Raw genomic sequence first — 14,299 nt, forward strand, 5'->3', positions numbered from 1 at the left:
TTTATAAACAGATGAACTGAGAAGGAGGAAAGGAGGATATCAGAGCTGGAAGGTGAATTTGACGATGCTGTAAAAATATGTTTCCTTTAATGCTCAACACATATCTTTACAGAATCGCCAGCCAAAACTCAGATGTCAACTTATTTTGGTCCATTTTAAAATCCTTAGTAATGTACCACCAAAGGTTGACTGGCTTTACAAAAACCTGTATCTATGGTATTTGAGGACAACAACGCTGAAGACACAATTAAACATTCAGTAATGCAATGCTTCGAATATACTTTTAAACTCACATTGAATTGTAAGAGTCGAAGGAGATGACTTAGAGGTCTGCAAACTGTTATTAGCGACACATCTGTATTGTCCTGCATCCGATTTTTGAACATCTGTTATTTTCAAAGTGTGATTTCCGTTCTTGGAAGAGACACTCAATCGTAAATTTGCTATTAAATTCAATTCGACGTCATTCTTTGTCCAAGCAACAGCAGGCGTAGGGTATCCAACCACCAAGCAACTTAATACAACAGTTTGTCCTTCTATTTTCGTGGTATCAACTGGAGGTTCGGAGATTTCAGGCCCAACTGATATATAAAAAAAAACATAAAAAAATGAATAAACAAACACATTAGAATTGCAATTCGAAGCAATATCAAACGTATTTCACAAAATTTTGCACCACTTCCTGCTTCAAATGAAGGACTGTGTCCTTTAATAACCATGCAGCTGTGATTTGAATAAAAGCTAAGCGACCAAAACAAATCAACGTTTTTATTTCAACACTCAAAATATCAACGCCTATATAAACACGTCTGCAATCATCAACAACAGTGATGGCATTTTTCTCAACAAACAAAACAACAAATAGGTTACAATTCTGCTTTTCAAGGATTATTTCCTTCCGATAAAGTAACACCCTTTGCCATTTACTAAGCTTAAGCCGGCGGTTGCAAAAAAATTGGGCGTAAAGAAGACTCGAATCCATAACCCTGAAATGCATGTACAGCACCACAACTTCTGGGAAACTAGGCATCATGCAAAATGAGAGTAAATGATCCTCATGAAAATCAGCTGCTTGTTCGATTTGGAAGAACTCTGCTGTGCGACAATTGAGTGATAGTTAAGAAAGATTTTCAAAACAGGTTAACTACCCTTGAAGGTTAAATATATACACGCTTCTCAGGCCAAACATATCTTTTCAGTAAATTGACATTTCGCAACAGCTCGTAGACCACACTTGTACTCACATTGAACATTTACTTTGGCAGCATTGGAGGTAGCACTTCCAACCTCGTTGCTTGCCACACACTGGTAGGCTCCGTTGTCTTTCCTGCTCACATTAACTATTGTCAGCTGTACGTTGTCTCTTGACAAAAGGATTCTCGAATCTTCACTGGGATTTATACCAGATCCATTTTTTTCCCATGATATCCTCAAAGAGCTCCCAGAAGCGTTGCAAAATAGAGTCAAGTTTTCTCTCTCTTTGACCGGACTGGCTTTTGGGTCCTGCTCTATAGATGGTGTCACTGCAAAATCAAAAGAGGTCATACGTAAACGTAAAATCTTCTTGTCAGCTCTAAAGTAGATTACTATGTTACAAATTTTCTCTTGCAGGTCTCCACTTAGGCCGGTGACTGCGTTTTATGACTTAATTCCCATCCCTCCTCTGACTGAACGAACGTTGGCGTCTAAACATGCACAATTGGTTTTTTTTTTCGCCCAATGATGTTGAGTGAGCTTTTTTTTTCTTATTTACATGAGAATAAAATTTTTCGGCCAAACATGTTACTTGCAACACATGTGAGAAGTAGAGGGTCTCAATGGATCAATTGTTAACGGCCGATAGCATTAGCCCTTAGACGTAAAAATTATCAAATTTTAATTGTTAGTCGGAAAAGGATTAGGCTTTGAAAAATTTCTGGTGATCACTGTGGATAGAAAATGAAGTTTAGCCGTAAATTGACCAAAATTTTAACCATTAGCCGTAAAAGCCAACACCCTGTTGAGACTCTGGAAGGACTGTAAGGTCTCAGAGGAACACGCACAGAATGGTCTTTCAGTGTGTCGATTCATGAGTCAAATTTTGGCCACAAGCTTTTAAAAGATTTGAGCCTGGTATAAAACAGTTCCTCGACTTCACATCGAACTTCTGCTTTTGGTCACTTTCGGCCAAGAAATATATTGACAAACCAAATTGTTTCAAGTCTAAGTCCATTTACATCGCAACATACCTTGAATGACAATCGACGTCCAATTTGATGAGGAACTACCAACATTATTTGTGACATTGCAGGTGTAATTTCCAGCATCTTCCAAGGAAACTGCGATGATCGACAACTGAGTTTGGCTTTCATTATGATGTGAAATAGTGACACGTGACCCATTCGAAGGCGTAATAAGGGTTGATGCAATAACAATCCCATCTTTTACCCACTGCACCTCAGAAACAGTAGGCAAGGCGTTGAATTGGCATGTCAGCAGTAAATCAGTGCCGTTGGCTAAATACCGTTTTTGATCTCCATCGATTGTGACTTCTGGTGCAACTAAAATTCAGTGATACGACATAGAAACCGCTCTTCATTGATAATATCATATTAAAGTTAAGGGAGAACAATTATTGTAAAACGAGAACTTACCCAGGACCCTTTAATCAAAAACCACAAATCGAAGATTTGAGAGGGAGAAGCTGACATGTCGAGAACAATTTGGACGCAGCTCCCTGCAGTGTCTGACACATGTATTTAATCCATTGAGGAACTTATAGCATCATTGGCTTCGCATTAATTCAACTTGGTCTTTTGCCATTTTCAGCACAAGAAGAACATCAACCGAAAAGAGAGGTTTTGTCAATAATAATGATCTATAGAATTTGTGGTCAACGCTGGAGGAAACTCGAATAAAAAAATTGATCAATAATAGAACGTTGCAAATATACAAATATACACTACTTTGGCACTCACACTGCACTGTTAAGGTCGCTGAAGATGAAGTCGCGGTATCCAAACTGTTATCAGCCACACATCTGTACTGCCCTGCATCCGATTGTTGAACATTTGATATGGTCAATTGGTGGTTTCCATTATTGGAAGATACACTAAGTCGCACATCTCCTGTCACATTCAATTCCAGTCCATTTTTTGTCCAAACGACATCAGGTGTAGGGTATCCTGTGACTATGCAACTGAAATCAACGGTTTGTTTTTCCTCTTTTGTGCGATTAGTTGGAGGTTCGGAGATTTCAGGTCCAACTAGTAATGTGAAGATAAAAAATGAAAAACTGAGTCACTACAAAACCATACGTATTTCACAAAATACAGCAAAAATTGTCGTTTCGGCAATTTTTGCTGAAACACTACAACACTGCAACACTGATTTAAATGAGAGGTTAATCCGTTTGATAACTGTAAAAAAACAGCAAACGTTAAAAGCAATTGAATAAACAAAAAAAAAAAACAAAATTGTTAATATCAATAGTCTACATCAGTGTAATACTAAAGCAGTAAATAGCGTTGAAGGCCCGCCCTGATTGGCTATTAAGCCTCTGAATATCCGCCACTAGCCACCTCCACTTCGGTGAAGCTTGGTTATTTAATAGTGTAATAATGTCAACTTAAGAATGCTATCTTTTTACTATCAACTCAAGCCAAGCCAAGCAAGAAAAAAGAAACCTCAAGACTGCTAACAAGTTAAAACGGCCTGTTACGTTTGCTCTGTACTTACATTCAACCAGCAGAAAGGTAGTATTAGACGTATCGTTTCCAACCTCGTTGCTCGCCACACATTTGTATTCCCCTTTGCTTACCCTGCTCACGTTCGTTATAATCAAATGTCGATTGCTATCTGAAAAACTAATCCTTGAATCCCCTGAGGTGGTTACATCAGATCCGTTGAATTTCCACGTTATTGTTAGAGAAGTTCCAGAAGAGTTACAAAATAAGGTGACATTTTCTCCTTCCTTGACGGTAACAGTTTCTGGCTGCAATTTGGTGGAGGGCTTCTCTGTGAGAGAACAGAAATACTTTAGTCAGTTATTTGGTATTCCAAGGTATTGTACAATTTTACTTTTACGTCTTCTTTCGAGGCTTTCTTAAGTGTAGTAAGTTAAACTTTCGTATGATTGACATCTTTTTTTCTATTTTTTTAACTTGTTTTTTTATTTTTTGTGAGTCTATAAGGAAGGAATGGTTGTTGTCTAGAAATTGAGATAAGGAATTTAATTATTTTTTGAACGCGTAAATCATGGCAAATTTGTTTTACTGATCAAATCAATGTGATGCTCATTTTGACGAGAGAAATGTTTTGTTGCAAAAATAAATTCGTGTAATTATGTTTACACAGAAGTGCTAGGTTGGCTTTTTCTTCCACAGGAAAAGACTTTAAACTAACAAAAAAATTTAAGCAGGAACATTGAGAGAAATAATGCCGCAGATATGTTGTACAGAAAGTAATGGACATCGTATACATACCTTGAATAACAATCAAAGTCGAATCTGTTGTACCATTTACATTATTTGTAACATTGCAGATGTAATTTCCAGAATCCTGTGAAGAAGCTGAGGCGGTTGAAAACTGTGATAGACTTTCATTATAAAATATGTTAGTCACTCTTGATCCATTGTTGGTCGCAGTGGCATTTATGGTAATCACATTTCCATCTTTTATCCACTGCACCTCAGAAACAGGCGGTGAAGCGTTATACCGACAGATCAACGTAAAGCTCTCGCCTTTAGCTATAAACTGCTCTTGGTTACCATCAATTGCAACTTCGGGCTCATCTGAAATTCAAATAAAACTCTTCTTAGGACAAGGGGGTAAGTTTCTAAAGAAACTGTGGTGCTCCTTCGGTGGGAGAGTATAACAGGCTTATTTAGTATAATTATGATCAACTGACTTGATAACGTAATTGGCCAACGTAACGAGGTTTGAAGCTGAAGTTTCAAGGGTTAGCTCTTCGTCGGAGCGGAAGACGAAGGGCTAACGCTCGAAACCTAAGCTTCGAAACTCTTCACGGTGGTCATTTACGTTATCAACTCAGTTAATGATGCTAAATTATCTTGTTAGGTCAAACTATCATTTACTAAAGCAATTGTTCTTTCGAGAGAACGAAAGCCTGCAAGGGATAGTAAAATAAAATCAAACATTTAAAACGTCTCTTCGTTATTTCTTCCTCATGGTGATCGGCAGCCGGAAGGATTGAAAAGAAGAAAGAGCCGGCGCTTTGAATGCTGATTCGCTGTAAAATGAAAGGCAAATGTCGTGTTTTTGTTGACTCCTGTCGGTATCTTTCAATTTATAATTGACTGATGAACAGCATCTTTTCCTCCCTTAAATACACTTATATGAAAAGCAATAAAAATCTGCTAAGCATATTCGTATTAGAATAGGTGATACGCGTCTTTTCTAATCCACTACTATGTCATTTTGCCAAATAAGGTCATGAGAACGCGCAAAATATGCCACGGTCTTACGCTGTAGAGGAGGGCAAAATTACGGAGCAATGAAATGGCCGCACTGAACGACCTAATGTTTTGCTTGTATTTTTTCTCACCCCTTCGGGGCTCTGGGAATACTTCGCAACTCGCAAAAATGAATATCAGCACGTATTACATGTTTAACGATCGAGTAACGTGTATTTATTTAAATATTTTATCTCAGAAGCTATGAGCATGAAACGTCTCCCTATAATATCCCCACACTATCTGGCAAACAGGTGATGAGAACATCAAAATTCTCAGACAGAATTTTTTATCTTGACGAAGCAACAAATTGTTGCAATTAATTTACAGGAAATGCGTAGCAGTTAGAGGGGAAATTTTTTTAAAAATTGGTGCAAAAGGAGAGCATTTAGGGACTTGAAATTTGTTAATAAATTGCGTCAATAGCAGCGAATAGTGGCAAAAACGGGCTACAATTTTGCTCAGTCAACCTTAAATTTTTTAATCGAAACTATAGGAAAATTTTGCAAAAATTGCCGTCTATCGTTAACAAACTGTGAAAGCAGACTGCAAGAAGCTAAATTTTTGCCGTTTGGTTTAATCATCGCTGCTAGCCTTTCCAATTAGTTGCCTTCTCGTTTCTTTTTCCTCATATTTGATCAAAAAACATTGAGTTAAAATCACGCAACAGAGTCATCAACAGACACACGGGTTATTTACATAAATCAATGCCCTTTTGCAGCTTGATTACTTTTGCATTTGAAATTGTCTTTCCGACTTTCAATTTCATCAGGGCCTTTCCGCACTAGCGACAAAATTGTTTATTTAGACATATTTTCTGTCATCACCAACATTTTACAAATGCGGATGGTTTGTTGCGACTCTTCTAATTCTGGCCGTAGCCGTCAAAACCTGAGACGCACCGCCGACAAAGTTTTTCCTACGTGATAATTTGCCAAAATCGACTAATTATACAAAACCGCGATAAACATGTCAATCATTTCTCGTTGAAGCAAAGACAAGCGTGTAATTGAACCGTAATCAGTTTACTAGAAAGGCAGTAATTGTCTTCTGCTGCGACGCTCGGGTATTCTAAAGTTTTACAATGACTTACGGAAATTAAAGGTGAAATCCTTCGGCAACTATGTTGGCCGATCCTATGAACAGATCAGGCGCTGACGGAATGTGACGGTTTTAAAATTTTTAATGCAGATGCAACCGACGAAACAAAAATTCATCATGACAAAATTTGACCTTTGTTTTGTCGGAATAATTTTTGTTTTGTCCGCCAATACGGAAATGCTCTTCAAATAAACGTCAAATTTGATCACCCCCAACAGTTGGGGGTGATCAAATTTGACGTTTATTCAGTTTTCAGGGTAATTTTAAATAAAAATTCACACATCATGAAGTAAAATACAACAAATGAACTGCTGTAACAATAGTGTACCTTACTGTGGTGTCTACGTCATTTTTCTTTAGGACTGAAGATACCTTAAGTGTCCTATTGTCATGCCCAACAATAAAAAAGACTTTCGATTGTTGATCAAAGCCATATCTACACCAGGTAAGCTTGAAAAGGAGGAAACTGGTGTAAACATAATTTTAACGAAAATTAGACATAGTTTGAAGCTACACTGGTTTGCAGATTTAATGAATGTAACCGAAGAAGTTACAATACATAAATTATTCAATCCCTCTCTAGGCATGACGTGTACTGAATTAAAATTCCTTGCAGTCATTCAATCGTGAACAACAAGTTCGCTTTACACCAAAAATAAAATATATAACATTTAACCTGTTAAGAATCGTCTATGTTGATGCCATGTTGTGCTTACGATCCGAAGATTCAACATATTTCACAGACAATACAAACCATTGGTTTGTTGTATTCATGGATGCAATTAAGTCAAAAGCTCCAGTTAAGACGACTCCCTGTTGTGGGACGCACTAACTGATCGATTTCGCTTAACTCAGTGTTTAAGAGCAAGTTATGGTCTTTCAAATTATGAACAGCAAATTGATTAAAACAGGAGTGCAAACAGAACCTATCTCACAAGTCTTCACATCAAACAGACTCACTTAATTTCGGGTCTCACATAAGCTAATACAACTCCCGGAAGTTCTTGTCATAAATCAAGGAAAAACTATCCAGGCACGCGGTTCTCAAACGTGAATACCGATCAAAATGATGTACAAATACAATATTTACGATATTTTGATTGAAGAGCGCCTTTAATATGCTGTAAGACCTAAAATGTAGGAATCATGGATATCACTGCAATACGGACGGATCAACATCACTGATTACATCGCAGGATGAATTAAACTACATTGTATTCGCATAGTTTAGACAACTAACCTTGATGTGTAAGTGGCGCAGAAAGAAAAAGCAAAAAAGCTATTCTAACAACCATTTCAGTATCGCACTGTCCCACTGTTCTTTCGCCGGTCTGCTTTGAAAAGCGTAGTCAGTCAATCGTTTTGGATAAATTTAATTGCAATGAGATGCAAATTTTGTAAATCAACCAATTATCATATGAAACTCCTTGTTAACAAAAGGTTCTATCATGTTTCCGACGGCCACGCCCATCAAAAGCTCTCTTACAATAAAATGAAAATTTGGTAGTTTTGTGCTTACTGTGATTTTCATGAAAAATTTCACAACTGGTTACCAACGGTTTATTAAACTTACATGTTTATTGCATCTTAATTGCACTTTTTTAGTTCGAAAAACATAAATTAAGTCATGGTCCTTGGAAGTTTGTTTCATTAAGTCGAGTCAATTTTTAAGAAATCTGAGCGCGAAAATCAGACCTGCCAATGAAGACTGAGGAACAGCTTCTCACTGCATGCCGGGATAGACGTGTTACCTGAGGCTGAGCCTAATTTACAATTACTAATCCGTCGCGATTTGTCTGTCTGCAAGGTAAAATGTTTCTGTCGAGACTATAACAAAGTGAAAGAAAAAAAAAAGAGATGTGTGTGTTTTTCTTAACATGTTCCAGGTCAATCCACAATAATTTAGCTAATTGCCAGCATGTTAAGTTTCCTTAAGATTAGCACTATCCATAAATTTAGAGAAACAAAATACTTCCCATGTCAAGGGGTTGGTTTCTTTTTTTTGGCAAACGAACAAACTTATCTTACTGACCCATTCGCTTTGCGCTCAATTGATTGTAGGTGCAATCAGCGGGTACGATCAAAAGTAAACACTTAAAACGCCTTTTTTAAAGGGACAGGAAATTCTATGTGAAATCTGGGGGCCTGGAACCAATTAAGTAATCACAACTCTGAATGAATTACTGAAAAGAATAGGAAAAAACTCGACAAAAACTTTCGGAAAAATCTGTGTCAACCATATTTTTTTTGTCCTTTGATAGAGACCAGGTTATTGAATTCCATTTGTCTCTGTCTAGTACTTTTTCTTCCAATAGTTGGTTCCATCCTTCAAACAGATTTTCTTTTCATTATTTACTGTAAGCAGGGGGGTCCTAGGGCCCACCGAGAGAAGCAAATTATCTGATACAAAAACGGGCTGATAAAAAGAGTGCCTCTTCAATGACGATACATTTAAGAAAAAGGGAAAAAATCGGAACATTGTAAGATTGATGCTTGAAAGCGACCTTTGTAAGAGTCTATTATCCAGGGTGTGTCGTCACCAGAAGATAATTCGATCCACTATTCTGGGTGTTTTGACATTTGCAAACATCACCTGACGAAAGGATTCATTTCCAAATGCATAACTCCATTCAAGAGTACTATCGTCTCCCTCCAGAGCAAAGAATGGATTTGGAGGTTCAGTTGTAAATTTTACACCTGTTATTACAATGGATAAAGCTTAGGGACCGGTCATTATTTATCGCCTGGGGGGGGGTCGGAGTATTTAGGGGGGGATCACATGGTTTTTTGAAGACCTTTAGGGGGGATCAGCCGTAATTGACAAGCATAATGGGGGGGATCAGACCAAAAAAAAAGGAAAAGGACACCAGATGATTACCTTCCAAGAAAATGTATTAAAGACCTGTACGAGGAACATTCTGACAGTATCAGAAACGATCAGGATACCATGAAGAGCTTCTGCTCAAAATATAATGTGGAAGAGAAGCACGTCATTGCATATGTTAATCATTTGAAGGATATTGAGATCCGAAAGGACATCAGAACAAGAGCAGCTCAGGAGCGAAGAAGGCAAGAGGCCGAACGAACGTACAAGGACTTTCAATGGGATAACCTCATCGAGGGTGGCAAAGTTGAAAAGTTGCGGGTAAGAGAACTAGACCTGTATCTCAACAAGCATGGTTTGACGACTGTGGGTCGGAAACTTGACAAAGTGAAGGCCATTCGATGTCACTATTACCGACAGAATAAAGAGACTGTGATAACAGAAGAACTGTCGAGTGATGAAGATGACGTGGAATCCGAGGATGAAGAATCCGAAAGTGGAGAGGCAGAGAGCGACGATGACTATGTTTTCGTGGATTTGGATGAACAGCCTGAGATTGGCACTTCCTCGACAATTCAGTTCGTATCTGACGAGCAAATATTTACCGTTGTGGTTCAAGGTCCATGAGACGTAAGTACCACTATTAAAATATCACTTGCATATTCAAAAAGTTATTTGGCGGTGGCTGGGAGAAAAGGGGGGGGGGGATCATGAAACTTTCCACTACCGATAAGGGGGGATCTCTAAAAAACTAGATACTCTACGGGGGGATCAGGTAAATGCTCCGATGTGACAACAAAAATACTCCGACCCCCCCCCCCCCCCCCAGGCGATAAATAATGACCGGTCCCTTAATTCACGTTATTTTCGGTCTGAAGAAGGCTTCAGATGTTAAAAACTAAGTTCTGTATCAGGAGAAGGATGCTTCTCGTCTTGTTACGCGCGTGGGAAAAAAAAATTCTTAGTTACCATAAGGATTCGAACCTCAGACCTTCGGATTTCACGCTCCGATGCTCTACTACTGAGCCACAGAGACGGTGAGCGAGGTCTACTACGAAGTTCAACTGACACGCGTCCTGCATGCATACTGCAGGCTCTGAAGAGAATGTAAAAAAGGTTTTCGACGAAGTCTGAATCGAGAAAAAATAACAGCTTTTTATGTCAACAGTAGTGACTACATTGTTTTGAAGAGATTGAGCGAGTTGTCATAATATATAAAATACAGAGTACAAATACAGCTGGTTATCATGTCGTTGTCGTACGCGACGCTATTGACATGACTGATAGTCTCTGTGGCTCAGTGTGAGCATCGCAGCAGAGAAACCGAATTCCTCACGAATGTTCAGAACTTTTTCTTTGTCCCATGCTCGTGACTAGACGAAAAATCATATTTTGCCATTATGAAAAAGCCATCGTTATCAGAATAATTATAACTGAATGAAACGTAATCACACGGCCATTTCAAACGCGGGAGTCCGAAATCCATGCACGTAACGCGCGTGAGACAACTCCCATATCTTACTTTCAAGATATCGATTTTACTTTCTTAACTTGATGAAATGCTACTAACAATGGTTGTTGCTTAGATTCGTTTAACACTTTGAAGAAAAACTAACCCAAATCTCTTAAACCAACTCGACGCCAATTTTGAATACTAACGTCTTTGTTTGATAATTATGTTATCTGCCGCTTTTCCGGTTGTGATCGAATTCAGGGATATGATTTTAGCTCTGAGGGAAATTCATTTCTAAAGCAAGGAAATAAATAAATTTGGCTTAATTTTTTCAAAAATCAAACACAAAAGTATTGAGACGGATGAAAATCAATTTTTTTTTTGAGTTAGTATTTATCGCTCTGAAAAAGCTGCGATAAATTCTTCGTTTTACATCAACTTTTTCATCATTCATATTTGTATCTGTTGATCGTTTACGTCAAAAATGAAACCGAACCAATCAAAGACTAGTTTCTTCTGATCCTGCATTAATACATAACAATACATTTCATAACTGTTTAATCGTGTACAACAAGTATGAATCAACCTTGTGTGTTATTAATTATTTCAAATGATCATTTCAAAGCTTACCTTTGGTGGATAAAACACAGAGAGCACTCGTAATGATTAGTACAGCCGCTCTCTTGATAATTAAAAAATCTGCGCTCGGCATCCCTCGTGTGAACTGTTTCAACGATAATATTTTTAAACGACGCTTTGTTGAAGACGGAGGCTAAATATTCGCTTGAGTCACGGAGTGTGTTTTATGCCACGAGACGACGCTGTTCAGACGTAAGGTGAGAACTACGTCTAATCTGGGTAATCATTTACTTGGCGGTCACGCATGCGTGACCGCCAAGTAAATGTGTGCACATAACTCAATTGAGGCGATTCTTGAAATTTCATTCAATATCAAATAGCAAGCAAATTACTGGCGCTATCTCCATTAGAGCGCACACTCTTATTATGCTCAATGAAAATTTAACAAGTAATGCCAGAGGTAACATTTTCAACACCAAAAATAGCGAAAGCGCACGTTTGAAATATCTTTTCCCCAAGCTACAGTACCCTGTACATATTTTTGAATACCATTTCAGTTTCTGACTTCAGAGACAAATACTGCTGTTTTGACAGTACCAGAGTCGTACTGCTGTTCAAAGATCACAAAGCAGCCGTGTAAGAAGGCAACTAGGGGATTCGAGCAACAAAATTGGAAAAACTATACAGCCGGTGTTCACAAGTAGAAAAAATAAAGACGATGTTGAGACGCGCGCGGAAAGGCCTCCGCTAATCGACCAGCAAAGCATTGGGTCTTTATTCAAACGTGGCTTGTGCGATGCAAGGTATGTCGGCTTTACCCGCCGGTACCTATTTCAACGTGTTTCTGAACATCAGAGCTCGGCCGGAATTGGAAACCACGTCAAGAAAGACCACAATTTGGAACCAATGAACCTCAAAGGAGAAATGCAGGAGTCAACGTGATTGCATGATATATGAAATGTTGTATATCAGAGATCTTAAGCCGATAAGCAATACTCAATCAATCACTTTGATTGACATGGTTTCCCGGAAAGTCACATTTCTGGTAACTTGACATATTTCGCCACCTTATGCACAAGAATGTACTAACGCAAAAACAAACCTACACATTTGCTTGACAATGACATCCGACGACGTCGATAAATATAACAACTAATTTCGTAAATTTAATTTACCTTTCTAATTTTACCATGTAAAAGAATAGGCGCTCACTACTTCACAGGCAGCAGAGCAGGCGCGATTTTGGCGAACGATGGTTTAGTGTTTCCTTCAAAAAAATTACAGCCGCCGTCGTTGATTTCAATGGCAGTGGATAGTTGTAGAGAGAGTGAGATTGGTAATTAGGGGAGTGGGTGACGGTCAGAAAGGAGGAGAGGGGAGGGGCCATAAATAACACGACTTCTTGACTGTACGTACATTGGGTCACGCTAAAATTTCCGTCTATTTCAAGTTTTCCTTCTACATCACTGGAACCCCTTAATATTCTGGACTGCTCTTTTTACATTGGGAAAAAAAACTAAATTTATGGTTGAAGCTGGGCATTTCTGCGCAGAAAAAAAAGCAAAAACAAAATAAAACAAATGCAAAAGCAAACAAAAAGATAAGCAAAATTACAATAACATAAATTATTATAGACTATCCGCTTAGCTTTGACTGGCCCTTAGGGCTGTACGCAGCTAAGCCCGCGTTTTAAACCTGACATCGCACTCAAATTCATTCGTTAAGCGCAAAGCTGGATATTAACTTTTTGTCAGTGCTACTGTCCCCACCACAAAAGTTGACGATTGATTAAAAGGGTTTACGAGCGGTGAATATCTCCTAAACAGCTGGTCTACAAAGTGGAAATCAGTGAGGATAATTAGAACTTCAGCAATGCAGTTTGTCAAGGAAAACTTTTTAGCCGAGCCTGTGTGGTTTCCACTGAAAGTGCTTCTCTTACAGATCTTTTTCCTTGGACGTCATATTACATTATCAGTTGGCCGAAGTAACAGCAGCCTTGTAATAATTTTCTTTTATTATAAAAATTTCAATTTCCTCGACTGTGGTTGATTGAAAAGAAAAATCCAATTTTCACTAATTCACTTGCTAAGTTGCTCACGGACAGTTCAATAAGCCAATCACATTCAAAGTTGTAGTAGGTTTCAATCACAATGACATTAGACAATTTACGCCTCCTTTGTCAGTATTTTAAAGCAGATTTTTTCCATCTGTCATAACTTGACTTTTCTTCTTTTCTCTGAAATTATAATTTTTATGCGCGCCCGTGTATTATTCTACATGTACCATTCAGAGTTTCCCGCCAAAAATCGCGGCCGCACGATTGTTACAAACTCGCTTCCCGTCTGCGAGGAACACAAAGCTTAAATGGAGAGATGTCGTAGAAAAACAATATTGAACTGAGGAATTTTTTTGTGGAACATCAAAGGGGTAAGGAAACATTAAGTTAAAGATCAACATATCGCGAAAGTGCTCGCATTCATCGACTTTCGAAGGGAATATGAGTGAAAGAACCTCGAACAGTCGCCGGACTTATTTGTCTCTTTGTTTTTGTGCACAACTGAATATTTTCATTCAGAAGTCGATACTTCAATAAGCTTTCATTATTACACCTTCATCAGAGAAAGCCTAACGTTTTTGTTAACAACATGAAATAAATGTTTATTCAGTTGTTGAAATCCAATAATATTAGAATATTTTAATTGGGTTTCCTCGCCGAACGAATGTTTAGAGCTTGATCATGACGACAGTGGAACATTAGCAGTAAGAATTAGTGCATGAAATTACAGACTCAGGAATCAGACAGAAAGTAAGTGATATTTGAACTTTTTTTATTGTTGTTGGTTTTGTTATTTTCATTACCTTTTTATAGGGTGCAAGTGTTGCAATTTG

The 14,299-nt window shown here is 38.1% G+C and overlaps 1 protein-coding gene across 10 annotated transcripts in view; it reads right to left on the minus strand.

Moving 5' to 3' along the window:
- LOC113683256 (uncharacterized) overlaps positions 1-11,596 on the minus strand; it is a 79,372-nt gene extending 67,776 nt beyond the window's left edge. For 2 of the 10 annotated variants that reach the window (XM_089187349.1, XM_089187348.1), the window contains exons 1-7: positions 11,462-11,582; positions 4,464-4,772; positions 3,718-3,996; positions 2,958-3,245; positions 2,229-2,540; positions 1,245-1,523; positions 294-581 (exon numbers count right to left, since the gene is read on the minus strand). In XM_089187349.1, the coding sequence (XP_089043475.1) occupies positions 294-581; positions 1,245-1,523; positions 2,229-2,540; positions 2,958-3,245; positions 3,718-3,996; positions 4,464-4,772; positions 11,462-11,543 (1,837 nt within the window). In that variant the 5' untranslated portion in view covers positions 11,544-11,582. Of the gene's footprint in view, positions 1-293; positions 582-1,244; positions 1,524-2,228; positions 2,541-2,957; positions 3,246-3,717; positions 3,997-4,463; positions 4,773-7,794; positions 7,939-11,461 lie in introns of those variants that run through there. The other 8 variants (XM_089187346.1, XM_089187350.1, XM_089187353.1 and 5 more) reach the window with 8 other exon arrangements.
- Positions 11,597-14,299: the final 2,703 nt, after the last annotated feature.

Source organism: Pocillopora damicornis, chromosome 11 (genome assembly GCF_964200805.1).
Source record: "Pocillopora damicornis chromosome 11, jaPocDami1.2, whole genome shotgun sequence".
Classification (NCBI taxonomy): Eukaryota; Metazoa; Cnidaria; class Anthozoa; order Scleractinia; family Pocilloporidae; genus Pocillopora; species Pocillopora damicornis.